Source organism: Myiozetetes cayanensis, unplaced genomic scaffold (assembly GCF_022539395.1).
Source record: "Myiozetetes cayanensis isolate MyiCay16 unplaced genomic scaffold, myiCay2020 scf14, whole genome shotgun sequence".
NCBI lineage: Eukaryota > Metazoa > Chordata > Aves > Passeriformes > Tyrannidae > Myiozetetes > Myiozetetes cayanensis.
The window spans coordinates 9,868,921-9,896,462 of NW_026087048.1; the positions used below are offsets into that span (position 1 = coordinate 9,868,921).

General features: G+C 40.2%; 1 protein-coding gene across 4 annotated transcripts in view; it reads right to left on the bottom strand.

Annotated features, from left to right (window-relative positions):
• Positions 1 to 27,542, bottom strand: part of FBN1 (fibrillin 1) — a 147,328-nt gene that overhangs the window by 22,526 nt on the left and 97,260 nt on the right. For all 4 annotated transcript variants that reach the window (XM_050309429.1, XM_050309432.1, XM_050309430.1 and 1 more), the window contains exons 28-44: positions 27,304 to 27,429; positions 26,479 to 26,601; positions 22,815 to 22,940; positions 21,886 to 22,011; positions 13,741 to 13,863; positions 13,037 to 13,159; positions 11,126 to 11,251; positions 9,565 to 9,687; positions 8,901 to 9,023; positions 7,870 to 8,034; positions 7,418 to 7,486; positions 7,181 to 7,306; positions 6,788 to 6,910; positions 6,519 to 6,677; positions 5,897 to 5,968; positions 3,771 to 3,896; positions 2,561 to 2,683 (exon numbers count right to left, since the gene is read on the bottom strand). In XM_050309429.1, coding sequence (XP_050165386.1) covers positions 2,561 to 2,683; positions 3,771 to 3,896; positions 5,897 to 5,968; positions 6,519 to 6,677; positions 6,788 to 6,910; positions 7,181 to 7,306; positions 7,418 to 7,486; positions 7,870 to 8,034; positions 8,901 to 9,023; positions 9,565 to 9,687; positions 11,126 to 11,251; positions 13,037 to 13,159; positions 13,741 to 13,863; positions 21,886 to 22,011; positions 22,815 to 22,940; positions 26,479 to 26,601; positions 27,304 to 27,429 — 2,082 coding nt within the window. The remainder of the gene's footprint in view (positions 1 to 2,560; positions 2,684 to 3,770; positions 3,897 to 5,896; positions 5,969 to 6,518; positions 6,678 to 6,787; positions 6,911 to 7,180; positions 7,307 to 7,417; positions 7,487 to 7,869; positions 8,035 to 8,900; positions 9,024 to 9,564; positions 9,688 to 11,125; positions 11,252 to 13,036; positions 13,160 to 13,740; positions 13,864 to 21,885; positions 22,012 to 22,814; positions 22,941 to 26,478; positions 26,602 to 27,303; positions 27,430 to 27,542) is intronic.

Here is a 27,542-nt window from a genome sequence, read left to right on the forward strand (position 1 = left end):
AGATGCATATGAACCACAGTTTGTATTCTTCTCATGAAAGCAGTTACTTGCTTTTAGCTACATTTGATTGTAGTACAAATTGCTTCATTAACTAAAGGAAATCATACAGAACAGAGAGGGAAATGAATCCCCCACTTTTCTCACTAAGCTAACAGAGAGATAAAAGGCACTGTAAATCTACCTACTGATCATGCAGAGATAAACCGTGTACACATTTACATGTGAGTTACAGCAACCATGCAAGGTGATGATCCTGTGAACTGGACAGAGCTCAAACAGCAAGAAGAGTTACTGCTATCTGGAGTCAGGAAATGTTTTGTATAATTCTGCAGAGAGGAGGAAAGCTCTCCTGGCAGCCTGTGATTGCTGCCTTGCAGGGCACCCGTTACACTTGTTCAACAGCCGACTGCTTCCTGCTACTCTACTCACAAAGGCTTTCAGGCAGAACCCAGCGTTCTATCGACAGTAAATGAAACAAAATGTTAACAAACAAAATGTTTGCTCTCTAGCACAGTTTTTTCCTTGACATTCCAGTGTCATGAATCCGATGAGGTGTTTCTGTTGATCTCAACACCAACAAGAGCTGGTTTGATTCAATGTGCTTCCTTGGGTTTCATCTGCTGCGGCTCCAAACTATGAGAGCTGAGGTGCTGCCATAAGCCTGTAGTACAGTTGATTAGACTCCAGTGTTCAGTAATTTTCTTTTATATGCAATCTAAGCCAAGCAGATGCAGTTTCTTACCAAACCATCCCTGGGTGGTTGCAAAAGCAAGAGTCACATTGTTCCTAATTGCAAAGAACTTCATGTACTAAATCTTGTTTTCCTGCCTCTACTGCCTCTTCTCTGCTCTCTACTTGGCACAGGGACAATCCTGATAGCTCCCATCCCCAGGATTTCTGTACAGCACATGGGGCCGTGAGTAACTCTGCATGGGTGTTCACTGATGACCAAGCTCTTCCAACACTATTAATGACACCCCTGCTAATTAGAGCCTAAAAGAGGTACTCGGGAAACCAATGCTGGATAACATGTCTTAGGAACTCCTAATCTTCACAGGTCAGTGGAGCAAAGAGGGAAGAAAAGCTATGACTCTTTGGGCAAATGAACAGTGAATTAAAGTCCAAGGGAAAAGTCACTTCTTCTGGACTAAACAGAGAACATTGTACATTCTTAAAAAATCAGAAGGCAGAAATGTCCTAAGTGACAAAAATTAATTTATGTGAGAAATTATTTATTTTACCCCAATAGATAGCACCAGAAGAATGCTATTTGGAAGGTAAGATAAATGTACTCATAGTACTAGTGGTTGTGATACATCAGGTTTGACTCAACAGCACATAAACTACTGGAGTGGGATCATTTTCCATCCAGTACTGATGGAAAGAACTGATCCAATATTACAAGGTGCTTAGCACTCTGTGCTCCCAGTAGAGTGGTTGGGAATTTCCTTCCTTTGCTGGATCACATTATCAGCCACTTCTATTTTGACTCTAATTGTGTAACTTTATTTTGATCAAATATAAAATAAGAGCAAAATACAGGGAAGTATTACTATTTGTGCCAATTCATCTTTAGCATTGTAACCCATATCAGAACCTCCCCTGGCTCTTCCTGTACTGCTGTAACGAACCCATAATAACAACAATTGCATTAAGAACATATTGAATATTTACATGTGCCACTGCATAGCTTAACAAAGCAAAGCTTTAGTTCTCATAGTAGAGTTCTGATTTCCCCTACACCCTTTTCCCTCGAGAGTCAAATGAAACAATGAAAAACTGCACTGCAGGGAAAAGTGCACTTCCTAAAACTTAGGTACTCAGAAGCAAAAACTGAAGGAAAAGGTTACCAGTTTCTGTTGTAATTCTTATTTTGTTCAGAAATGTATATAATAGCATATAATATTTATGGCAGCTTGGCTCACAGCAGTGTTTAAAATCTTCAGGTAAGCAAGATAACATGAATGCCTCACTGGACTATGATATTATAAGAAAAAGAAAATAGATTAGAAAACTGCAGTCCCACTCAGTGAGTAAAAACAATGTTCAGTGACCTGTTTAAATCCATATCAAAGTTGGGAAGTTTAACAATAAGCTTTTTAAGTTAGTTATTGCATTCAGGCCAGCAGATAAGTCTACCTTATCAGTAGAGACACCAGCAAGCAGTGAGTTATTTGTAAAAGTACAAGTGGAAAATAAATTGCTAAAATACATATAGCAAATTATAATGAAAATCAGAAAATAGCCAAAAGATAGTGAATCAGTTGGTCTTCCCTCCCTAAACATAACACAGGCTAAAGAAAAATGCTTGCAGTTGGTGTGATAAAGTGAAAGACAAACATCTACTTAGGTTTTTAACTCTCATTTCTGCATCTGTGGGATGGGCCTGAAAATTCCAGAAAGTTTACAGGATGCCCTAAAAGGCTTTAAGAGAAGGGTTCTCGGAGCTCTAATCATCTCCTGGTATAGCATCTTTCTGAGAAGGAGATATGCTATTGTCAGACTTTTCAAACCTACTCCTTTTTGCAGACCCTGACTGGACCAAGGCAGCAGAACTCACCCATGCAGCGTCCCGTGGAGGTGAACCTGTAGCCAGGCTTGCAGTCACAGCGGTAGCTGCCAGCTGTGTTGACACACTCTGCATTTTGCTGACAAACTGGTCCGTTTTGGCATTCATCAATATCTGTCAATGCAAAAAAGGAATTTGATATTTACAGCAGCTGAAACTAGAAAGATGTCAAAACCTCTATTTTCTTACTATAAAGAATATTACCCAAATACAGGAATTTCTTTCTAATTCTGAAAAAGTTAATAAATAGATGAAAGTTGATATTTGGGCACATTTAGGTATCTCCCTGAAATTATCCCAAACCCATGTTTCACTTGTAAATATTCATTCCTATTTTGAGAATTTATGTAATAGTTTTCTGTGGTGTCAGAGGGCCCATGAAAGGCTTGTTGCAACACATCACATGGATGAATTTCAGTCCTAAGACTGAGCTCAGAATAAGTGAGCTGCTGTGTATGCACAGATCTCTGCTGGAGACGGTGAGGATCTCCCCTGAGCATAACAGAGCGTCAAGATCCCTGCTGGATATTAGAAGCTTTCAACATAAACACCACCACAAAATTTCAGGCAAGAAAAATTTTAATGGATTTTCCTTACTTAAGCTGCTGCAAAAAGAGAACTTTATCTCCCCCAGAAATGTCTCTGGATTTCAATTAGAAGCAGCACACACAAGAGGCTTTCACTCAAAGCTCTCGATGCCTTGCTTGCAGCACCCATGTTGCCAGCAGTCACAACCCACACCAGAGAATGACAGCAATTCCTGCTGCTATTTTCAGTTTCTTCACCAAACTGACTAATACAATGTTAGGAAATGTTTAAACTGGAAAAAAATTATCATGTGTTCATATTTTGTAAAACAAATTTTTTGTTGCACTAGAAAAAAATATTTTGGAATTAAAAAGATTATGCTCATGATCGGACTCAAGACTACTATTTTTTTCTTGGTTTTACTGTCAAACGTGAAAAACAATGTTTTTTCCCATGACTGCTGACTCATGTGCCTTCAAGGCCTTAGATGTCTGATGGAAAATCTGGTATTTTCTATGCAATAGAATTCAAAATGCCTGAATTAACACAGACTTATTACACTGATAGTGGTGTCCTCCCTTCATTAAGGATGACATGCAAGTGTCTCAGATTTGGGGTGTCTGAACTGCCAGCTGGTGAAACCCCATTTCTCTGCAGGAGAACAGCACTTTACCCTCGCAGATCAGCAGCTTGTCGTTGTAGAAGAATCCCACGGGACACTCGCACCGGAAACTGCCAACCATGTTTATACAGATCCCATTTTCACACACTCCAGGAATCTCTCTGCATTCATCAATATCTGCAAGAATAATTGTATTTAAATACTTGTAAAGAGCACTTTGTGGAATATTCTGCTATAGAATATGTCCTTAAGCATTTATCCTTAAGGGAATTATTAAATGTATAACGCGAGCATCAGAATTTTCCCAACTGCAAGACAGTGACTCATTCCAAACTGCAGAAATGTAGGAATTTCCTGCTTCTTCAAGGTTCTGACTCTTCACTGTACTAAAGGTACATCCTGCCACATAGGAATGCAGAGGGTATCACATGTCCTTCCTCATGTTTCCCATCCACAGCCCGGATGAACCTCCTCATCTTCCCGAGTGCTGCAGTGGAGTTATTGGGAAGAGCCAAACAGGGAGAATGCAACTGTCTTTGGTTTAATACAGGAGAGCAAGGCTGAATGCAAACACTTGTCAGAACTAGTTTTGCACTGTTTTACCCTTGTTAATCTGAAAAGACTTTCAGGGGTTTATGTAACAATTTGAAAGTGCCAATGCCAGGTAACATCTGAAGTGCTGCCAACATGTTATTAATTAGATTGATTAACCCAGGCAGCTGGGGCTTGCCAGTGCTCTACATACACCCAGGTTAAGTAACTGATTTTGGCAGAAAAAAATCCCAGCTGCTATTACAATTACATGTCTTGCCTATTGGGCCCTTACACATCTTAATATTCTGACAAGATGAGAGAGTTCAGAGACTCCTCCAAAGCCTCTGTCTTTAGTAAACACTGCCACATGCACTGAGGTACAGACACAGACTACAGTGGCAAATTATCAGCTAACAGGAGTTTCCATCAGATAATGTTGTTGTGTTTTGGTTTAGGTTTTTTTTGAAATGTTGCTGCTGGACCCAACCCTTCATTTCCTACATTAGATCCTGTAATTCTGAGCCCTCTGATATAAAGGATGAATAAAACCAGAACTACTTCTGTCTCTAAAACAACCACCTGGAGCAAAGATCTAGAACTTTAATCCCAACAGAAGAGCAACATCATGTAAGGATTGTAAGCAAATATTACAGGGTACACAGAGCACTGTGGCACAGCTGTGGCAGGGCAGGCAGGGCAGACAGAGCAGACTGCAAAACTCCTGCACACATGGCAGCACTGCAGATGCAGCTTTTACCTATGAATGTCAGCACCATCCAAGGCCTCCCTGCTGATGTTGATGAATGGCCCAATTAGCCTGAGCAGACTCAGCAACAGTTTGGGCTAATGCTAATACCTAGGAGGGGAAATTTTGCTTCCAAGAAATGACCTTGTAAATAATAAATACTGTACATTTCTGTAACTTCTTTAATAATTACATTCCCCACTTTACTAGAAATATTTCCATCTAACTAGCTGAACCCTGCATTGCAGCAACAGCTTAATGCTAATGCATCTGATTATTGCCTATATGCCACCTCTGTTTGTTACAGGGCACATTATCTGCTTCTTATTTGCATCTTAGTGTGAATAAAAACAAAAGGGAGTCCCATTAGGGATTTACTCAATTCCTTGTCCTAGAATTCCTCATTCTCTCCCTCTTTTTGTTTTGCAATTTGTTACTTGCGATTCAAATGTAACACACAATAACATATGTGAGAAATATTCCAGCCGAGCAGAAAAAAGGATTTTTGTGTCAAACCAATACACAGGGGGACTGGTGTGAAATGTCAGATTAAATCTTGCTTTAGTTTGAAGGAAAGACTCCCAATTCCTCTCAGACCAAATGCTGGTTGGCCTTACTCCCAGACCTCTCATTCTCGGTATCTGTGCCCTGCTCAGGCCTGGTTACAGTTTCTTTGGAACTGTCTATTGCCTTGATTAGAAGCAGCAACTATCCCTGCTGTCAGCCAGGAGTAACCAGGCAGAAAGCTTGCAGGCTCGGACTTAACAGAGGCTTGAACTCCATTACACTGTTTAGTTGTTACTCCTCCTATGAAAAAAACAACTGGGAGAACAAACCTCCCCTCTTTCCTGGGCAGAGGTAGCATGGAATTTCATTTAAAACATAAATTACAACTCACCAACGGGTAATCCTGTATAAATGTCAATGAAGAAGCCAGGCCTTTGACTTCCGCAGAGTGTGGAGAATTCATCTGCAACAGGAAAACAAAGCATTGATTAAAGCATTTGGAATTAATCAACAGTCAAAAATTCATTATATTCTTTGCACAAGAAAATTCTTTCAGCACCTGCAGGGCACAAAGAGGTAGGTAGCTCCTTTCCCAAACTCACCATGTCAGGTGTTTAGTTTGCATATGGGTTCTCATTCAAAGGCCATTGAAATCAGCAAATAAAAAAAACGTAGAGGGATTGGAATCAAATGCTGATTTCTCTTTGTGTATGCCTATCTCTGTCCCTTACAGTGTTTGCACACAAATCTAGCCAATGCAGAGCAGGAAGTCTCCAATACAGTGAAACTGGCACAAAGGTGGCACAGCCCAGCAGCACAAACACAAACTTCTCCATGTATGTCTTCATTGTGACCAGGGCTGATCATCCTCAGGACAGAAAAATAACTAATCCCTTCACTTTACACACACAAGAGCAGAAAAAGACATAGCATCTCTAACAACACTACACTCACTAAATAGTAATTATGATGTGACCAAGGCTTTCAGATAGCTCTCCAATACAAAAACCTACCTGTGCTCGGGATAGGACACTGCTCACAAGGCTTATTCCACGCACGCCCAATGTTGTAGGAACAGCAGCACATTTTCTTGGTCATATTGAAGAGCAGCTCACCATCACAGGTTTGATTGTCAGGATAGTAATTTCTGTAACACAGACTTCTTCTCATATCTGTGAAAATGAAGAAAACCCCAGGCCAATGCAGTAGGTAACTCTTAGAGAAGATGATCTACCTGGCCCAAAGCACTAAGACAAAGCTTTAAAGAACCCCCAACACATACCCATGCAGTTGTTTCCTCCATTGACTTGCATGTAATCAGGAGGACAGATGCAGGTGTAATTCCCAACAGTATTGTAACATGTTCCAGGTCCACAAATGCCAGGTGTCTCACACTCATTCACGTCTAGGAGAGAACAAAAGGCAGTGAGTGAGTGGCCACAGAAGCTTTCTTGTTGTGCTTCTGAGAATGAAAATGTGTCAGTAATACTTGGTCAAGATGGAATTTTCACTCTTTCAATGCAAGACTTGAACTTGTCCAGTTTTCCCACCCTTAAGCTTTAAACTGCTTCGTCTGGTTATGCTCCTTTTCAAGGATGGATTAGTTCTCTGCACATTGATCTGCCATCATTTTCAAAGAATAAAACAGAAGACTAGTTAAGTGAGGGCTACATACCATCACACACTCGAGTCTCTTCATTCAAATAGTACCCTGATGGACACTGACACTGGAAGCTACCAAATGTATTAATGCATTTTCCTCCTTGGCAAAGTCCAGGCAGCTCTTGACATTCATCAATATCTGTCCAAACAAACCCATAAACATTTCATTAATGTTTCTCCATGAAAAACAGCCCTCACTAAAGAGTTTCGTAATTTGAGACACGTAAATATAGGAAAATGTAAACATTACCTTCTAATATAACTGTAATAGGGTTTGGTCGGAATCCTTCCCCTCCAGGGCAAAGAACCTTATATTCAGCTGAAACCAGAATAGATTTATGAGCATACAATAGTAGGAACATTTTCAGCACAACTATTTTTGAAAATGGATCTAATTATTACAGGTTGTTTAAATGTAAAGTTACTAAGTAACCAGATATAGACATTATTAGGTTTTACTCTGTAACATCAACTGCTATTCTATTTCATAATGTAGGTTTTTGTGTAACACCAAACTTGCTCAGAACGATTATAATATTCTGACTAAGTAATCTTTTTGAAAGACTAGTAAAGTTTCAGGTTAACTCCTGCCCCCTGCACATACACAAAAAATGATTACACCAGTATTTGAGTTACCTGGTTAAATTAGACAAAAATCCAGCTAAGACATTGCTATGTTTAACCCTGGAAATGCAGACTTACTTGTGTTCACAGCTGGGCAATGTTCACAGGGAACTCCCCAAGCCTTGCCCAGGGAGCAGCAACAGGAAGCCTTGGAGACACCCACTCCAATCTCGTTGCTGCAGAAGGTGCCACCGTTATCTCCACGAGTTTTAATGTCCAGGTAACAGTTGCCAGATCGTGTATCTATTCACAATGCACACAATGACAAACACATTTCATGAGAGAGCAAAACACAACACATCACCTTAGGATAAGGGGTACCTACAGGTGGCTCTCAGTTCTTGCAGGACAGCCAAAGCAAGCAAGTTGTGTTGCCCAGGGAGGTCCATCATTTCCCCCTTAGGGAAGTTCATGGTGCCCCTCAGCTTTGTTGGACTTCTCACGAAGTAGGGAATTTACTCATCATGACTAAGGGTAATTCAGCCAGCCCTTTTCTCACTTTCATTCACATTTTCCCCCACATTTGTACGTCCTTCCAGTTCCAGAAACCCACTGCTTTCTCCTCTCCTTGAGGTTAACAAGCATGAAAGCATCTACTAAGTGTCAGGAATTTCAAATACATTTGAATTTGAGAAGCATCCCTACACCCTCTTAAACAAACAAAACCAAAAAAATCTGAGAGCATTACTAAGCAGTTGGAACCTAATACAAGAGTATTTCCGTTGGTCATGAAGCTGCATCCAGCCAAGCTGCACTCAATGCTCCAAGAGCATGGGTGGCTTTATGCCACAACTTCATTCGCCTGCCATCTTGGGGCCAGCTGGATGAGGGTTTAAGTTTGTTGAAATTTAAAATTGTCTCACGCCTGCTGTAAATTGTGGACAGCTCTTACAAGCCCCAAAGGGTTGGTTCTGGCAGCCGAGCACTGCTGGCATTGCAGCATCAGCTCTGGACATGCTCCTGCTGCCCTATTACAGCTTCTAAGCCAGGGGCAGTGCAATGGGAATTGAGGTCCTTTTCCATGACCTGGGACTTCACTCTTGAGCATCTGGGCTTGCAGTCCCTCTGTGGAACTTCCCTTGTAAATAACGTAAAGAGTGGTCCCTTACCAACACATCCAACTCCGGTGGGATTCAGCTCAAAATCAGGAGGGCACTCACAGGTGTAGCTACCAGCAGTATTGATGCATGTGCCACTAATGCAGGTTGTAGGATCTGCACATTCATTAACATCTGCAAGAAAATACAGCATGTGGTAAGCAAATACTCAAGAACAGTGCAAGTCATGGATATATCAGGTATCATATGCTGACCATCACAATCCGTTAGTTATGAGATACTGATCTCTCGGAAGCTCTAAAAAATAAAGGCACCTTTTGGAAGAACAGTGGTCTAAAACAAATCCATCATTTTATGGGGGGACAAAAATGTTTTTCCTGAAAAAATCAATCTATGAACTAAGATTCACATAAAGTACTAAAAAAATACTTAACAGAAAAATGCAAGACAAGGTCAGAGCTGACCACCTAGTACTGTGAAGTACTGTACAAGGCACAACACATCTCTGCTGAGGGGTTCTCTCTGATCTGTTTTCCCTTTCTTAAGGGGATATCACAGGTTTACAAAGAACAGGAAAGAGAATTGTGTTATACAATAGGTAAGTATGTACTTTCCTATATCCAGTTTGATCTGTACAGCTTACTAAAAGAATTTCCTAAGGAGCTGACCACGACACTAACAGAAAACCAAAAAGCAAGTTGTTCAAAACTTTCACCTGTGCAGTTGCCACCACTTCTGTCCAACTCGTAGCCCACTTCACACTCGCACCGGAAAAGTCCCGGAAGGTTATGACAGGTACCATAGACACAGATGTTAGGAAGTGAGCACTCGTCAATATCTGATAAAGGAACAGGAGGGGAAAAATATCAGGTTTCCTTATCTTCTTAAAACATAGACAGAGAACTACAAAAAGGTTCAGCGACATGGATATCTGGAAGCCAACAGCTTCTGCACACAGTATAAGACAAGAAAAAGTAACATGCTGGAGCCCAAGGAACCTACTCCATAACCTTTTCTGGGGGAAAAAGGCTCCTTCCAGTATCTCTGGAAGCCATGCCAGAAACAATCCTGCTTGTTGGTGGGTTAATCTGACAAGTAGCAATATTAAACATAGCAGAAGATATGCTTTAAAAAAAATGAAGCTTATTCTAAGTCAGCAGCCATCTGCAGAAAGTTGGACACCAGCAAGGGAAAAGCTTGTGTCCAAAGGTGAACTTCATGTTCGTCCTCAGGTTTCTGTATTTGACAGATCTGAAGTTTGGCAAGCAGAGCTCGTTTTTGTGCTTTTTGTCCAAATCATATGAGTCTGATTCAGTATTTACTGAATGCCACATGCACTGCACAAGGAATGACCAATTTGATACAATAAAAAGTGTGTGTTTACAAAGGACCTTAAAATACTGCATTTAGCATACAAATCTGAAACACCAAGGCAAGTCTGTTTTAGCAACAGGAGCTGTCTCTACATAAGCTATTTAAAACTTAGCTAAAAGGTCTGAAAGTAAATTGTTTCATGAAGCGTTATGAAACCTAATATTGGTTTAGTTTAAAGAAAAATTCACTCTCATAAATTATTTCACTTGGTAGATTGCTAAAAAAATACACAGAACACTTTTCAAGGGGAAAAATCCTATTTATAGTGATGTACTTATGAACTCCATCAAATACCAGTTACTATGAGGTATTACTATGTCAGATGATATGGCCAAGCCTTCTTGACTGACTTAACTGATTAGTGTTATATCAAATGAGGATTTCAAAAGTTCATATCAAATATATGACCTTAATCACATTGGCAACATGTTTATTATTTGATTGCTTTGAATCTTTACATATGCAAAGTTCTTACCAATGAGTTGTAAGCAGTTAACTGACAGCTCACTCTCAAAACTGAACAGTCATGGGAATTTTCTTTTTGTTGTTGTTGTTGTGGTCATATAAATTTTTTGCAAAGCATGTTCACTGTATTGGCTACCAAATCACTGTTTTTCAGTTTCATACACACCAATGCAAAGTAACAACTTTTTCTGTTACATTGTTATGAATAAGATGAGGAACTGGTCATAAATGGTCAACGAAAAGGCAGGTACAACAGGTAGATGACCACCCAGAGGTCCATAATAAACGTATAAAACTGCAAAAAAGCAACTACTACTGACAATTTTCATACCATTCTGAACTCAATCACAATTGCAACCAATTGTAAAATTTTTGAAACATGAAATACTATTAAGGCAGAATTTGTTGAGTGTTGTTTAAAGCTTACAGAGCATTACCTTCACATGCTTTCCCATCTACACTTGGCAAAAATCCCATGTCACATTCACAGCGATACCCTCCAGGGGCATTGAGGCACTGCCCATTTTCACAGAGATTCAAGTTTTCTGAGCATTCATCAAGGTCTGTAAAAGGAAGAGAAACAGCAAGTTTACAGTAAGCATGGTTTTCTCACCCACATATGTGAGCTGAAGCTGCAGTGTTATAAACATTTTAACTACTCTATTAACTCTGAACACTTGCAGAGGAAACTGCAATCTAATTCTGAGCAGAGGTTACTACATGTAACAGCTCAGTGTATTTCCAACATGTTGAAAATACAGCTTCTAATCAAAAGGAAAATCAGAGAGAGGCACAGACTGCTAAAGTAGCTACAGTTAATAACAATTGGAGGCAGTACACAGGGTCAAATTTAGACTCAGAATGAGCACGTGAAATTTATTATTGTTTCTATTACAGCAGAGCCTAGAGGCAGTAATTGAAAAAAAAAAAAAAAAAAAAAGAGGTTTACTGTGTAATGAGCAAACATATGGGAATAGGCAGTTCTCCATGCCAAACATGCAAAACACTGACGAAAAGTGGCATGAAAAGAACTTAATCAAAATTAAACTGCAGGTTAACAGCTGATGAGAGAAATAGCCTTGCTACTGGACCACACTCCCCTTCAGACAGACTGTGGCCCTTACTGTTTAGCTGACATGTTACACATCAGAAAAACACCTGCTTATTGCAGCAGAGCCTGGCTGGCACTGTGAGCTTTGGGAAGCCCACGGCTGGCAAATCAAAGCAGTACCTACAGGGTGAATGCTGCACACCCTGGCAGAGGGCCTACAGAACATTTGCGTGCTGTAGTTGGAGTCCCAGCCACCTTTTGAATCCAGGAACAATAAAGTACCCAAATTTCAAAAAAAATTCAAGTCCTACTGAATGCAGAAACTCTGTAGGCACTCAGCTGAAGGAGGTAGTTTATGGACTCCTGGAAATCATCACATGGGAAATTAACAAAGAGCACTGGGTTAGGAAGGCCACTGAGGAAGCTGAGTCTGATTCAAGATTAAATTATATGGAGAGAATTTAACAGAATCCCAGGGTTCACTTATAATTTGGACTGATTCTAATTCAGCCTTAAACCTGATGAGCCAGATTCTCAGATGCCATAAAAACCTGCTGTATTGATAGAGTGCTGCTGACCTGCACCAGCTGAAAACCTGGCCCATGGCATGGCTCTGCTCCAGACAGCGTCCCCCTCCACAGAGCAGCACTGACAGCCCGAGTGCAACAGCTCCTCATGACTAAGCACACAGGAGCTAAGCTGCTCTTCAGAGCAGAAGATTCAAGTGTGGGTGGGAAACATCTCTCTAGCAAAGTTTAATAATTACATTTACAGTTTATAAAATGAGGTTTCTGAAGCAGCTACTTCCCTCATTCTGCATGCCAGCACTGCATCCTGACACCATCTCTCAGGATGATGCAGTAAAGAAGACAGACAGCACACACTCACTTAGGGAAAGAACAGATATTCTTAGGCAATTTTATGAAGTAGTTTCAATGCATATGCCCTATTATTGAAGCATTAAGGTGAGGGGCCAATGGACTGGATTACTAACTAGCCAAATAATATGTTCAAGCATTGTTTTAATAATTTTGCCACTCACTCCCCAAATAAAAAGGAAAGCTCAGTGAAAAACTGCATTTTTATCAAGTGAAAAAAGTGACTGATTTAGACTAGGTATAATATACTGTATTTCTTTCAAGTTGTGGCAAAATAGGTGAAGGAGAAGACAACGGATGATGACATATTAGTGCGTAATTTCAAATGTTCAAAAGCTATTTTGTGTATTGGATCACAGGCTAACTCAGGCTGCAAGGGACCACTGGAGGTCATCTGATGCTTTCCTAGGAAAGTTTACCTGTACAAGTGAAGCCATCCCCAGTATAACCTTCTTTACACAGGCAGCGGTAAGAGCCCATTGTATTCTTGCAGTCAGCATGTGGGCTGCACATGTGGGTCCCGTTGGAGCACTCATCCAGATCTTTAAAATAATAAAAAAGGGGGAAAAAAAAAAAAGAAAAGAAAAAACATTAGTTAAAAGAACACACAATGAACACAAACTTCAAATAGTGTATGGCACACAGAAGCTCTACTTTAAATAATCTTCCATAACAAAACCCACAAATATGTGAGGTCATCTGACTGAAAAAGAGGGGAACAGTTTATTTGTAGCACATCAGAAAGTCTGATAAGGTAACTGTGAACGAAGAAGCTGCAGGGCACTCAATACTAAGACCTGTACCTTGTTTTTCCAGGGAGCACCAGGAGACTTCTCGCTGCCTCCCTCAGTTGCCCTCAAAGCACACAGCATCTCTCTGCATGGTCACAGAACCACAGAATTCGCTGTGTTCTCACCATTTCACAAGCCAAATATGAGATAATGCTGATTTCACCGTTACCATAGTGGAGAATTTGTCCTCTAACAGATCATGTAAAATCGACCTAACAAGTTTGATAACCACTTTTCTTCCCAATTTATAGGTGTGGTATTTGCTTTCAGAATTGTTAGAACCCCACTGTGGTCTGGCCTTATGAATAAATACAAATGCATATGAGCCTCACCTGTGCACTTAATACCATTTCCAATCCATCCAGGGCTGCAGCTACATTTGAAACTTCCTGCTGTGTTTGTACATATGGCGTGCCTGTCGCAGTTATGGGCTCCAATTTCACACTCATTGATATCTGCAAAAGCACAGAGATGTTTGAGAGGCTCGTGGATCACACTTTCTCATATCCAGATAAGTGACACTGGAACTTCTCAAGAAAGTCAATGTGAACATGAAAGCAAGCCTGCATTTCATTACAACATGACATTTAAAAATGAAGCAGAAGAGAAATAAAATCACAACAAAGAAAAGTCAAGAAAAGCAAAGAAGCATGTGGCACATTTCAGATGTGCTGCCCCACTACCTCTTCTTCTGATGGGCATATAAAGCAGTACTTCTGCAATTCACTCCAAAGCCTGGTAACTTTTACGCTCAAGGAGGAAAACAGTAACTCAGAAGACAGTTTTTCCAATCTGTCCATCCTGAAGCCTGCAGAGAGGAACTACATTGGTGGCTCTACATTGCATGGTTTGCTAAAAAGTCTCAGAGGGAACTCTAATGCCCAGTGTCTCCTGGAATGCAGCATTCCCAGAGCATCCATTGTATCTGCATGGATGCTGATGAACACCAGCTAGGCACCACTCACAAACTCCTCCCAGGATAATCCCAGGAAGCTCATGAAGCAGGTTCTGCTTTTCCAGACGCTGTGTGGAAGGCTGTGTTTACTAGGAACTCAGGAAACCTAACACAGTGGAAAAAAGTCAGCATCCTTGGAGACACCAAGTCATCCAATCCTCAACACACACATTCAGGCCAGCACATTTTATTTCAGTACTTAGCTATTTTCATTCTTGGTCATTCTCTGGCAATATCATAATGTACAGACTGCAAAACCCAAACTGAACTCCGTTCTTCCTTCTCACAAAACATTATTAATGCCCCATATAGGTACTCAGAGAATGTATAAACTCAAAGGCAAAGTTTTTAGAAATTATTACTGGTAACTACAACAAAACTGGCAGGAATTTTCTTGCACATCTGAGCTACGGATTTTATGGTGTTTTCTGTAACTGAGCTCTAACTGTGCTTTACTTCCATGCAGGATGTAAATTATCTGGAGTTCTTATCAAACCACTTAAAATTTATATCAATATTTGAGCCCTCCCAGGTGCCTTTGATGTTGCAGTAAGCCAAATCATCTCATTCTGTAAAATAGCTGATGGAAAGAGAACAAGCTCACAAACACTGCATGATTCCACAGACAAAACCCCAGCTCTGACCCCTCTCAAGATTAAGAAAAGGCATCAGCTATCAAACAACCATTGGGGTTCTCAGCCCCGAAATCAGAGATTTGAGTCTCCCTACCATTTTGCCTGATAACAATTAGCTCTTTAAAGAGGGCAAGATTGTGGAGCTATTGGAAAAAGTGTCCAGGTATGATTCAAAAAATTTCCTTCGTAACTCTTTCTTAGGTTTTTCTGCCCACACTTCTCTAGACAAAAGCCTGTGTCCTTTTCTCTATGCCCTGTACACATATTTTTGCCTTTTCACAAAGGCAACACATGACTTCAAGAAGCAGATAACATCCGTCCATCATCCTAAAATTAATTACCCAGAAGGCCAGAAAATACCCAAACCCACTGTTGGTTTGGAGGTTTTTTTTGTTTGGTGGGTTTTGCATTTGCTTGGGGGTTTTTGTTGTTGGGATTTTGGGCCTTTTTTTTGTGTGTGTGGTTTTTTTGTTTGTTTGTTTTTTGGCATTGGTTGGTTGGCTTTTGGTTTTTTGGAGTTTGTTTAAAGTCTGCATAAGTGGAATTTCATCTAATCTTACTTTTCTGAGTCTCTTTCTAAATGAGGCATTGCTTTGAATCAAAACCCCAGACATGAACATTCCCATAATCTGAATGCTGATGTCTAGATATAGATCTAAATGTGGCAGCTGGAATCTACCATTAATGAATGTTGACTGCACCAACAAGCCTGAAAACATGCAAATGGATACTGACTTTTTTAAACCTTAAAAAAAGGGGTCAGAGAAGATTTGCCTTTTGTATGCAACCTTAAAAAAAGGGTCAGAGCAGATCTGCCTTTAGCATGTGCAAAAACTCATATGAAGATAACATCACCCTAAACAGGAAACTAGCGTCTGTCAAAAATCTTAAGGGTGGTCAGAAAAAAAATCAACTCATATTGGCTTGGTCTGAAAGGAAAGAGTAGAAGGAATTTCAAGAGGTCAGCTACAGTATACACTGACACAGAAAAGCTGAGGCAAACTACTCTATAGTTCAACCTTTACATGAGTTTAAAACCTAAACTGTTAAACCACTGCTAACATTAAGCCTGCACTGCATTTGATTATTTGATGCTTTGAAACATACAATCACAAGTTTCCTTATACCCTGCAGAGCACAACAAAACACCACAAAAAACCATCATCAGTAGAGAGGTTTCTGCCAAGAATTTTTTTAAACCACCAGTGAACACAAACAGAAACTTGCATGCAACAGCTACACCGCAATGAAGTCATGCTCAGACTCAAATTTAAGGCAACCTAAGCCAAGTTTTCCACTCTCCATAAAGTGACTGTGGACTCCATCCCACCTTGCACTGACCCACTGACACTTTGCACCAGAGAGCCCCCATTAACATCTCCCAGTGGCAGAGCAGCACCGTGACACTGCTGCTCTCACAGTGGACACTCATTCCCCCATCAGCTCTTTGACACACACACTAAAATCTTGGAATCTTCTGTGGGATGAAAGTTACAAGTACAAATCTATATCCAAGTATTTATAATGGGATCAACTTTCTCAGAGATCAGCCACTGAAATGCCATTCCACTTGCTTTGAACAAAATCCTGAAATCCTTCTCAGCTTTTTTCCAGGAAAAGTTTTTAATAGATTTCAATGCTTTTTGTCTGGGTAAAGATCAAATGTGGAATGCAAAATGTATTTTCTAGTACTATCTACCTTTATTGGGACATTGCAAGGCTTATTTCCATGATGCATGGAAAGGTTTTCAGATACTGAAATGAAAGCTGATTGAGGCATATAAAATACCATCACTGGCTTCATGCCAAATTTTACTTCTTTTCAAAGCTACCTGCATTTAACTCAGATGTTGTTTTGCTATAATCCCTATTCTCTCCTTTCATTGCACAGCTGAGTTGTAAGCCTACATTTATTGCATTGCAATTATTTCCAAGGCAAAAGAGATCTCAGACCAAACACAGTACTGTGTAAACAGGGCAGTGAAATCAATGGAATTTATGCCTGGTTATACTGGAGCTTAATATGGATTTATGTTGCCATAAGTACTGAATTATGGCTTCATAGAATGAAACAGAAAGGAGAACTTGAGCTCTACTGGGGAAAAATTAACTCAATATAAATATCTTTAATAAGAGCATGAGTCCAGCCTGTTCTGTCTGTATGGCAGCACAAACAGTACTACACTCTTCAAATACTCCAACTATTTTCATTTGATTGTTTGAAGACAAAGGCATTACTCGGTCTGAGTAAAGGTATCATGACCCAAAGAGCACCCAGGAGGACACTACTCAAGTCAGGGTTTCACACAATGATGGCCTATTCCCACTGACTTCATGGGGATTTTCACTGAAGAGTAAAGGAGTGAGTCACTGATTTATATCAACCTTCTCCTTCTGCCTCCAGTATGAGTCCGTGACAAGCCAAGGAAAATAAAGACATTCCAATCCAAGACTGACACTGCATCCTCAGCCAATCCCACTGTGCCCCAGTCCTGCTGCACACATGTTCTCAGCTTTGCAATTGCACAACTCCCATTAATACTAAGGGAGTTGTCTGCCTACAACAGATGAGAATACGCATGATAAATAATATGCAGGTCTGACATCATAACAATCCCAAGCACTCTGGGGAAAAAAACCTGTCAGTCACCCTACTCTGTTGGCTCCTTCAATTCTCTTCTTTGGACAAACATTTTTTTCTCTCAAGCCTTTGGCAATTAATGAAGCACCTCTCCCACTAATCATAGTGGCACAAATTTTTAGGGCTGTTGATATGCAGCAAAAATACATGTCATATCTACCTGCCATGTTGGCACTGTGCTTGTAAATGTGGCAATCAAAGGAAAGCAATCGATAGCCAGTATCTGCACAGCACATCCCTTCACAGCCTGGAAGTGGGTCATTAAAGTCAGCTAGAGAGGAGCATGGGGATAAGTCACCATATTCTCACCTACATCCTAGAAACATGCAAGCAATTCCTTTGCATTTGAACAGATGAGAGTGAACATTAACTAAAGAAAATGGTCATAGCTGGGCGTGAAATCCTCTAGGTACTCTGTGCACCATTTTCTGTTAGGTTTCGTGGGCCTTCAAGAGTCTATAAGGATCCTCAGCAAACTGTGAATTTAATTCAGACTCCTCCTATAAATCAGTACTGTTTGTCAGGAATTATGCAAATCCCTTAAGCAGTTTCTGACTTTTACATTTTTTGGCAGTCTCTGCGTATCTGTGCATTTTATCGCACTGACGTTTCACTGGTATTTCGAGCCTGGGTCCAATTCCCAAAGGGCCAGTCGTCTGGTGGAAGTCACATGGCATTTCCTCCTCCTGGGTTGCTGCCCATGTAATCAGGTAGGAAAAGGGAAGGCTTTTCAAAGGGAAAAGGCTGTGAATTTCAACTTGGTGCTCATACAAGTAGAAAAAATATACGGAAAAATTCCCTATTCTGATTGTTTTCTCTTTTGGAACCACTCTTGGATTTTATTCAGCATACTGTACAGTAAGCACCTCTTGGAGTTTCACATGGGGAGGTTCAGCCCTTGCCTGCTATCCATCCTTACATCACCAGCATGCTGGGGAGCAGCGTGTTGTTGCTGGACAGACGCCCACTCCCAATGTGCTCCTTCTGCAATACCCCCCTTGGCGGGCAGACCTCAGCACTGTTATCTTCTGGTATTTGGCCTGACACAGCCAGCTCCCAGATTCACAAGGGCAGATGTGTGCTTCCCTGAGACCAGAGCTCTTTTGTGCCATCAAGACTGAAACTCAACATATTATTAATGGCCAGAAGCCACTAATAATGGAGAGGAGAGCACATGGAGTCACAAAATACTACGGATCTATTTCTGAGTGCCAACAGGCTCACCTTTTCCTTTCACTGAATCAGATAGCTGACCTCCTTAGAACCAAGTTACTGCCAGCCCTGCAAGTATGCAGTGTACACTCACTGCTCCTGTATCCACTAATGTCATCATCACTGGATGACAGCAGGTCATGTTCAAGACTAAACTCCTCAAGCTCACGCCCCACAACAAGCTGAACACTTTCTAGTAGCCCCTTTCTCCAAAGGGCACTTGCATGGCCCTCGCAGAGTCAGAGCCTAATCTCAGCCTTCCAACTCCCTGAGCCTGCTGTGGAGAACTCCAGCTGACTGGTAAAGCACATTTATTTTTGATCTGATGACCATGTCGGGCAACTTCTGCCGCCAAGTTCAGGTCCTTCAGTCTGAGTCTGTGAAGAGACAAACTGTGCTCTAAGCACGTGCCAGCCCCGCTCCACCAGGGGCAAACAGGGGGGCTGTGCACACAGCCATGGTTGCAAGGGTGGATGGGAGACAGGCAGAGAAGGATTTGTTTCCCTGTGAAAATATCAGAGCAAGTAAATCTAAGGCTCTACATCAACAGTGAAATATTGCAAATTTACAGGCAGCACTCCAGAGTGGTGATGAATCACAAAATACAAACTCAAGTGCCAAACCAGGATTTCATTTCTGCACAAATACACGTATACTTTATTGACAGAAAAAGTGCAGACAAGATATTTGTCATAAAGCTGGGCAATCTGGAACCAGGAGAGGAGAAAGCGTAGCAGTCTTCTCTCCAGTGGCTTTGCACTATTGCCTGCCTAGAAAAATGTAAAATGAACTGCTCTGAGTTAGTATTATCACAGTCTGCCTTGAGAATGGAAATAAAACCATTTGTAGCACTTGATCTTGGAAACCTGCATCTACAATATATAGTTTTGCACAATAGTTTAAAAACTGTATTTTTGTCACTATATTCTGTCCACATTTTTATTGAGAATCATAGAGAGGGGAGAACTAACATCTGTGTGGGATGGGAATGTAAGTCAGTGGGTGGATTCTGAAAACTGTTAAATGATTGGGGGGGAAAAAACAAGTTTATTTGTTAAAATGGAAACAGTCAGTAATGACAAGGGAGCTGAAATATTTAGACAAAACTGTAATGAAGCCCAAAGGACATTATTTAGTCGTTTTCATGAAACAGAGAATCTCCCATTCAAAGTGCTGTACACGTTTTTGTAATTTTTTTTTTTCCATGGGAATTCCTAAAATCTGGGAATGCTTTTGACCTGTCTAAGACAGGAACTGAATCCTGGGGTCAAGGTGCTGTTGGTAAGGTCCCTGCAGAAGAAGTATTGAAGGACACTCCTATGGTCTGCAGTACCTGAGCCTGCAAACTTCAACTCTGCTCAAATACTGTGCAAACATGAAGTGGGGAATTCAATGTTCTCCAGCAGCAGATCAGACATTTTAAAAAACACAGTGTGAGAACCTGCATGATGTAGTTGGAGTGGGACCAGTTTCTTCATTATGAAACCAACCTAGAAACCTCCTGCTCTGCTTCCTGTTTTCTTATTTAAATCCAAAAGATTTTGGTGATTTGACTATGGTCCCATCTCAGCTGTATCAGCATAACTGATACTTCAGCTTTTTATCTTAGAACACTGGGCTCTTTCAAGTTACTGAGCCCTCTATAGTATTTCTATGTTGAAATTAAAGTGTTCTGGTGTTTTTCCCAGTTAGTGACATCCTTTCTGAAACATCAGCATGTAGACAAAAGCAGCAGGGAAAGATAATGATATGCAAGGAGGTGGGAAGAACCCACATGACAGACTGTGTCCATCCAGACGTCTGGGCTTGGCTGGAACCAGGAGGGAAGGATTTCCTGACCTCTCTGTTAACAAAAAAAACCCCACTTCTTGGGACAGTTGCCACTACCTTGCATCACATCATGCCAAAATGGTGGCTGTTTCCAGGCACTTCCCCAGAAGCCATACCTCAGATTCCTCCCCTGCCTCCATGACCTTTCTCTGTCTTTTGCCTACCACTGGTTGCTGATTCCTCCCTGAGTGCTCCTTGCTGGGAGCGGTGTCTGTGCCATGTGTAACTCATCAGCGCGAGGGCTCTCAGGTCTGCGGTCCTGAAGATCTTCGTGTAATTTAGCACAGAAACAAAGAACATTGAAATGTTGGTCTACAGGGTACAATTAGGGATTTCTTGGATTCAGGTCAGTTCATATGTAAGTCAAAGGCAGCTGCTACTAATGCACAACTATTCGTCCATGGTCCAATATGCAAAGTACAACTCCAGCTCTCAGATTTTTCTCTGAGAGCTGTAAAAAAAAAGCTTCATGTATTTGGGGCACTTAAAGAAGCATATTATTAGCTCTGTACAATAAGGGCAGATTAAGAATTGAAGTGTGTCTCAAAAACATTGCCAGAAATGTGTTTATCCTAAGTCTACATTAAAAATTATATTAAACATATGTTTGCATTCATATTTGGGCAGAGCCTGAGACTCTCAACACCTTGGCTTGAGACACCAGCACTCAGATTATTAGTATCATGCCCTCAGAGCCTGTATATCTGAATCTCATTTCTGTTTGCTGGCAATACACAGAATAAAGCAGATTCTGATTTTGCTGACAGAATGTAGTTGTGTAACTGTATCATCGCCACTTTGCAAAAATTGAAAATATATTTTAGTACATACTCCAAGGCATCTGTGTTTGCCAAGTAACACTTTGGACACATACCTAGTGTACAGTTAACTAATCCAAACACACTGAGGTCCTCGGGAGTTTGTCAAGGTACAGATAACGGCATTTGCTGTTCTCTGAGATGAACAACAACACAGTGATACCCCCAGTTATGTTCCCAATGGACATTCTGTCCCTCACTTCAGCAGAAGCAGCATCAGGCTGTACCACTAAAGATTAGCAGAACACAAGTTCAGCAAATTTGGATGAGAGGTATAAAAAGAGCACAAGTAAGTGAGAAGAAGCACAGTGAGAGGAGGTTCTAAACACCAGAAAAGCAGATTCACAAGTTTCACTAAAAATTAATAATTAAACTTTAAAACATACCTGTGCAGCCAGTTGTGCCTTTTTTGCCTGAATATCCCATATCACAATGACAGATAAATGAGCCTTTTGTATTTTCACAGGTTCCACTCAGACAGATGTTTGGATGCAGATCACATTCGTTAACATCTAAAAAAACCCATGAATTAAGATTTATTAATAAAATTCTTAGAAAGTATTTGGCAGAATCTCTTGAGTTATGAGCTTTGGTACAAAAAATGGGTCTACAAATGCAAAGAAAAAGCTGCTCAGGTTAGTTATTCCTTACTTAGCATACCATTTTGAGATCTGGGGTAACAATGTTATATTACCATATCTGTATTAACATACCTTTAATTCCAACTTTTCTTAAAAATAGACACTAAGATTCAGTACATTATTCAAAGAATGACTATTACTATGGATAATTTCTAGGTACACGTGTGTGTGTACATTTATATATGCACAAATACATTGTCTAGTTTTGTCAAACGTTTCTCCCCAAAGACGCTCAAGATTTTTACTTCAAATGTGTGTGGTTTTGGAGACATCCTGTTTCATGACTTTATTCTTCCAAGGTACAAGACTTGCACATAGTTTTGTCTTAGGGACAAGTTTAAAACAGCACTGGTGATCTTCTTGCTAGAAATTTTCCACGGCATCATTCACCAGCACTTCCTTTCTGCAAGCACTCATTTATCTGAGCTGCACAAAAACCTCACTGGAAGAGGACCCAGAGATGCAATGCTATAGAGCATCCTGTGTGCATCTCAATCTGCAGGGATTACATCTGCATTTGTGCAAGAGTCAGGTGTTCAGGTGAAAAGGTCAGGTGGCCAAAATTAGGAGATAAGAGCAATACTTTTAAGTATCATTGTCTATTTGGAAAGAGTGCCTTAATAAATAATTTTTCCACATTTGATGCAAATTGGAATATATTTACTTCCACTTACCTATGCAAGTCTTCATGTCTTCAGATGCCATGAACCCATCATAGCAAAGACACCTGTACTCTCCTGGGATGTTTGTACACTGGCCTCCATCACAGATGTTAGGATTGTCTTCACACTCATCAATATCTACAGGGGAAAATCAGATTAAAATATGTTACCTTTATACAAAGCCATTAACCACCATCATGGCAAGGAAGCATTTTAACGCTCTGATATATATGATGAAGATTGAATCCTTGCAGTAACTGAGTGGTACATTGCAAAATTGTCCCTGTGAGTAAGCTCCTCATCTCCAGCTAAAGTTGGTGGCAAAATATTCCCCTCTGACTCCAGCGGCAAAGGAACTAACCTTTCTTTCAGAGAAAAGAACCCCAACAGAACCTTTGTCACACCACATGGCCACAAATAATTAGGGATTCTTGGATACAACCCATCATTGTTGAAGTCAATGGAAGTCAAATTCAGTGACAAAAAAATATCAGACTTTACAGAGCTTAAAAAAGCTCTCATGCATGCACAATATCTCTACAGGTCTCAAGGATGATGACAAACTGGAAACACAGAGTTGAACTTATGATGGGAATAATTACAGTATATACATTATTTCACTGAGATTTTTATGGTCTTTTTTAGCATCTCAGCTGACTTGCCAGGCCATATAGTTACATCCTCTAGGATGTAAGTTGTTTTCTCAGTACATGAAATTGGCCATCATTTCTTGGGGCTAAGTGGCAGAAGCAGATACTTTATTATATTAATGCAGCCATGCTAAGTTCTGGAAGCTTTCAGAGCCCCTGGGGTTATGTTAGTGTTCCTTGTAAAAATCTCTAGAATCTCCCTGTGTCAGCACCAATATAGACTAGAAAGAGCAAAAATCAGAAACTCTGCCTAGTGATACCATGGGAAAAAAATCAGCACAAAAAGGACAAGATTCAGGAATCCTCTCCAAGAGAAAGGGTGTAACTCATTATCAGAGCAGTCTATTGTGGATTGCAGTAATTATGCAGCTGCAGAAAATGAACTCACTTTAATCTAAAATATTATGTTCATTATTCTGCTGTATTTCTAGCAGTCAGTGCTTGTGTGGATACACAACTTCTGCAAGGAAGAAGGTTGACCAGTCACTGTTTATCTTAACAAGCAAATAATACTGGCATGGACATTAGCCTGAAAATGTTAATTTGGAATGGAATTTGAATTAACATGCAAAATTAAGCTCTAGAAGTGGGCATAATGATGACAGAAATAAAGAACTTTATTTACTAACCTGTCATTGTACTGATTTCACAGTTGGGGGAAAATCAGCTGACAAAGAACCTGTTGTTTTTCCTAATTGAGCTGATTATTTATGCATAACCTCACCAATTCAAACCTGACCTACTACTGAACTGCACAGCATTCTTACCAGCTCAATTATCAAGAAATATATTCTGTGATGGCTTCCAGCTTTGTGTGATGTTAAAGATAAAAGACATGTTCACACAGAGAGAAAACTGAAAATGTAAAAGAGGTGTTTCACATACGCAGGTCACAGTTCTACTGCATCTTGTACCAAGCACAAACATCTAACACAGCAAAACCAGATGAGAAGAAAATGCCACAAATATTTTCATTCTTATTTTTCACTCAGTGGGGTGCCTTTGGGCAGAGGCAAAATTTCAGCATGAAGATTGTGAATATTCACCAGATGTTTACATATGTAAAAAACATCTTTTCAAGAGAAGGCAGCAGCATTTTAGATACTAAAAGGGAAGTGAAGGTGATCCCTCACATCTCTGAATGTTTTCTTACATTTGTCTTGACATCCAAAGGTGTTTGGTGTTTCTGCTATTCAAACCTTTTTATGTGTGGCTATTGCACTCAAGTCTTCATCAGAGGAGACTATGAAAATTAAGAGCTAATAGCTATCACTGGCTGGCCTGTGAATGAAATTCTATTTTTCAGAGTCAAGGCTTGATATAAATATGTAAAAATTCACAGCTAAGGTAAGATCTACAAACCTTCTACTAACATGTTTATGGTCAAGTTAATGTGTGGGCAAAACCACATAGAATCCACCCCTCCCCACAGCATTCTTCTGTTTTAACTTTGAGAAGGGAAAGGTAATAAGTTTTCTATTATGAAGTTTTTAGTTCAGTATGAAGGAAGGTGCTCTAAATTATCTGCTCTGGTCTTGAATTCAGAGATGTGTTACAGCACAGAACTGCCTCTAGCCAGCAGACCCCTAAGACTGTCCAAGTGTACACTTGGGTCACTTAGTTCCCAGCCAAGCCAAGAAGATGAAAAGTGGCTCAGAGACCTCAGCTCCCCCCTCCTCCCTTCTGTCTCATGTCACTCTAATCCTGTCACTTGGGTTGAGATTTTGGCTGAGGCACAATTTTGATCAACTAGTTTTATTTTTGCATTGAAAAAGTGCCCCAAACACCAAAGCTTGCCTTTTCTAGAAACTTGAGCTAAAGCAAACTACTTCTAATCTAAATATTTTAAGTTTTGAAATAATTAATTTCAGGTTCAATCAAATCTGCCCTTTTCCTAGTTGAATTTTGATGCTTGCTGAAGGTTGGCTACTTGACATCTTTCTGACAATGCAAGCTACAATGTGTGGGGAAACTACATTTTACTCTGCTTAAAGGCTCTTTTATCTTCTGGAATGGTAGTGAGTGACCTCAGGGTAATTGAGACCCTGGTCCGAGGCCTATAAATATTTACAGATTCTAAATGTGAGCTCTCTCTATTAATTCAGTATAGAAAACTCTCTATTTGTTCAACTATAAAGGCAATTCTATTCCAAGGGATTAACCCTGTTATAATTCTCATGCTCTTCAAGGAACTCTTGGATGGAATTGGCAAACAGCTGGCAAATATTCCCATGCCTCAGAGGGCCAGTGGCTGTGAAGCAAGAAGTAAAAGAAAAGTAGGGTAGATTCATCTTTCCAGTAACCTATGTGGAAATCACCAAGTACAATTCACTTCCTGGGATTATGACTTCCAGACTCCCAAAGGAGAAAGCCCAGCCATAAGAGAGCTCTGAAAATTTTCTCACCAGCCCTGTTAAGAGTGTAAAAGAGCTGTTCCATAAGAAAGATTCATACTATTCACATTTCAGTTTCTGTAAAAGTCAGTAAGTTCTGAAGTAATGCAGGATACTTGCATTTGACTAAACAAAGAAATAAAAACAGGAATTTTCTTGCTTGCTTAAGAGCAGACACCACACAACCACAGAACAGGGTAATCAGCTTCTTTTCTAGCTTTTCTGTCTGTTCTCTCTCCAATATAACCATACAATACACATACACGAGTATTTTGGCTTCTGTTCTTGATAATTTTTTTCATGGTGTTCAACTATTTTGGATTTCGATCTAAAATAATACCTTAAGGGAGAAAATTTATCTCCTACTGAAAAAATTACAGCTTTTTGTTATGAAATTCAAAGTCAACTTTCTGAAGTGATGAAGAATCAATTCCCTTCAAAGCAATTCAGTCTGCAGTTATCCAATTCTGATACTTCAGAGATGTTTACTTTAGCAAAAGAACTTCACTTTCCATGTATTTTCTTTTTTTAACAGTGTATTTGTTACAATGGCTTTAATCTTAAAAAGAAGGTCCATTTTTAAACTATTGAAATAAACCCTCCCAGCAGAAAAGTTCCCAAAATCTCCCTTACCAGTGCATGTCCTGTGGTCTGGCATGAGGGCAAAGCCTTGTTTACAGCTACATTCATAGCTGCCCTCCGAGTTAGTACAAAAGTTCTCACAGCCACCGTTCATTATACTGCACTCATCGATATCTGAAAAGGAGAAAATTACAGTTAAAACCCCACCATACCTTTTACTTCAAGAACACACTCTGAGTCAGCTTTCCAGAACAGCATCAGTCCAGAATCTACACTCGGCATTTGCACCCTACTTGAACATTCAAGTGTTTACAAAGATAGGCACCGGGATGGATGGGATGCAAACTAGGGATGATATCTGACTGCATCTACAAATCATTCTCTTTCTATATATAGAAATACCACTGCCGAGTTACCACAGTATCATTAGAGCAATAAAGTTTTTGTAAGTAAAAAATTACTAGGCAGAATTAAAGCCAATGGATTTTCCATGTATTTCCATGGCACGGAAAAATGTACGTACACAATGGAACCACGTGATTCTACTTCGTGGTCTGTCAGGAATGATGATTTTTAATAACAATTTTTAATAAAGTATAGAACTAATCTAACAAGTTATTCTCGCTTAATGATCAAAGTCTGAAGTCTGAGGCCATTTAAAATAGTATGCAATTTTATGCATCATGATTGATTTACTAGAGAAAATAATCTCCCACACAGCTAACTGTAGCGCTGCCACAATAATGGAGGTGCACATTTTGGGGGTTTTGCATACTATTCTGACAGACTTGAATAACTGTTCAAAAGGCCTTTACGTAACTACTAAAGTGAAATAATTCTGTGTGCTTTATCTTCCCATGTAGATTTTGTCCTTACCAATACAGTATAACTTGTCAGGTGTGGACTGATACCCAGGGTTGCAAGCACACTGGTACTTTCCAATCAGGTTGACACAGCGGCCATTTCGACACAGGTTGGTGCTCAGGTCACACTCATTAATGTCTGTTGGAAAAGAGGAAGAGGAACACCTTTCAGACCTGAAGGAAAATGGCACTAAAGCAAACTCTGTAAATGCACAGCACAAGAGCCGTACAAAATGCTGCGCACAATATTGA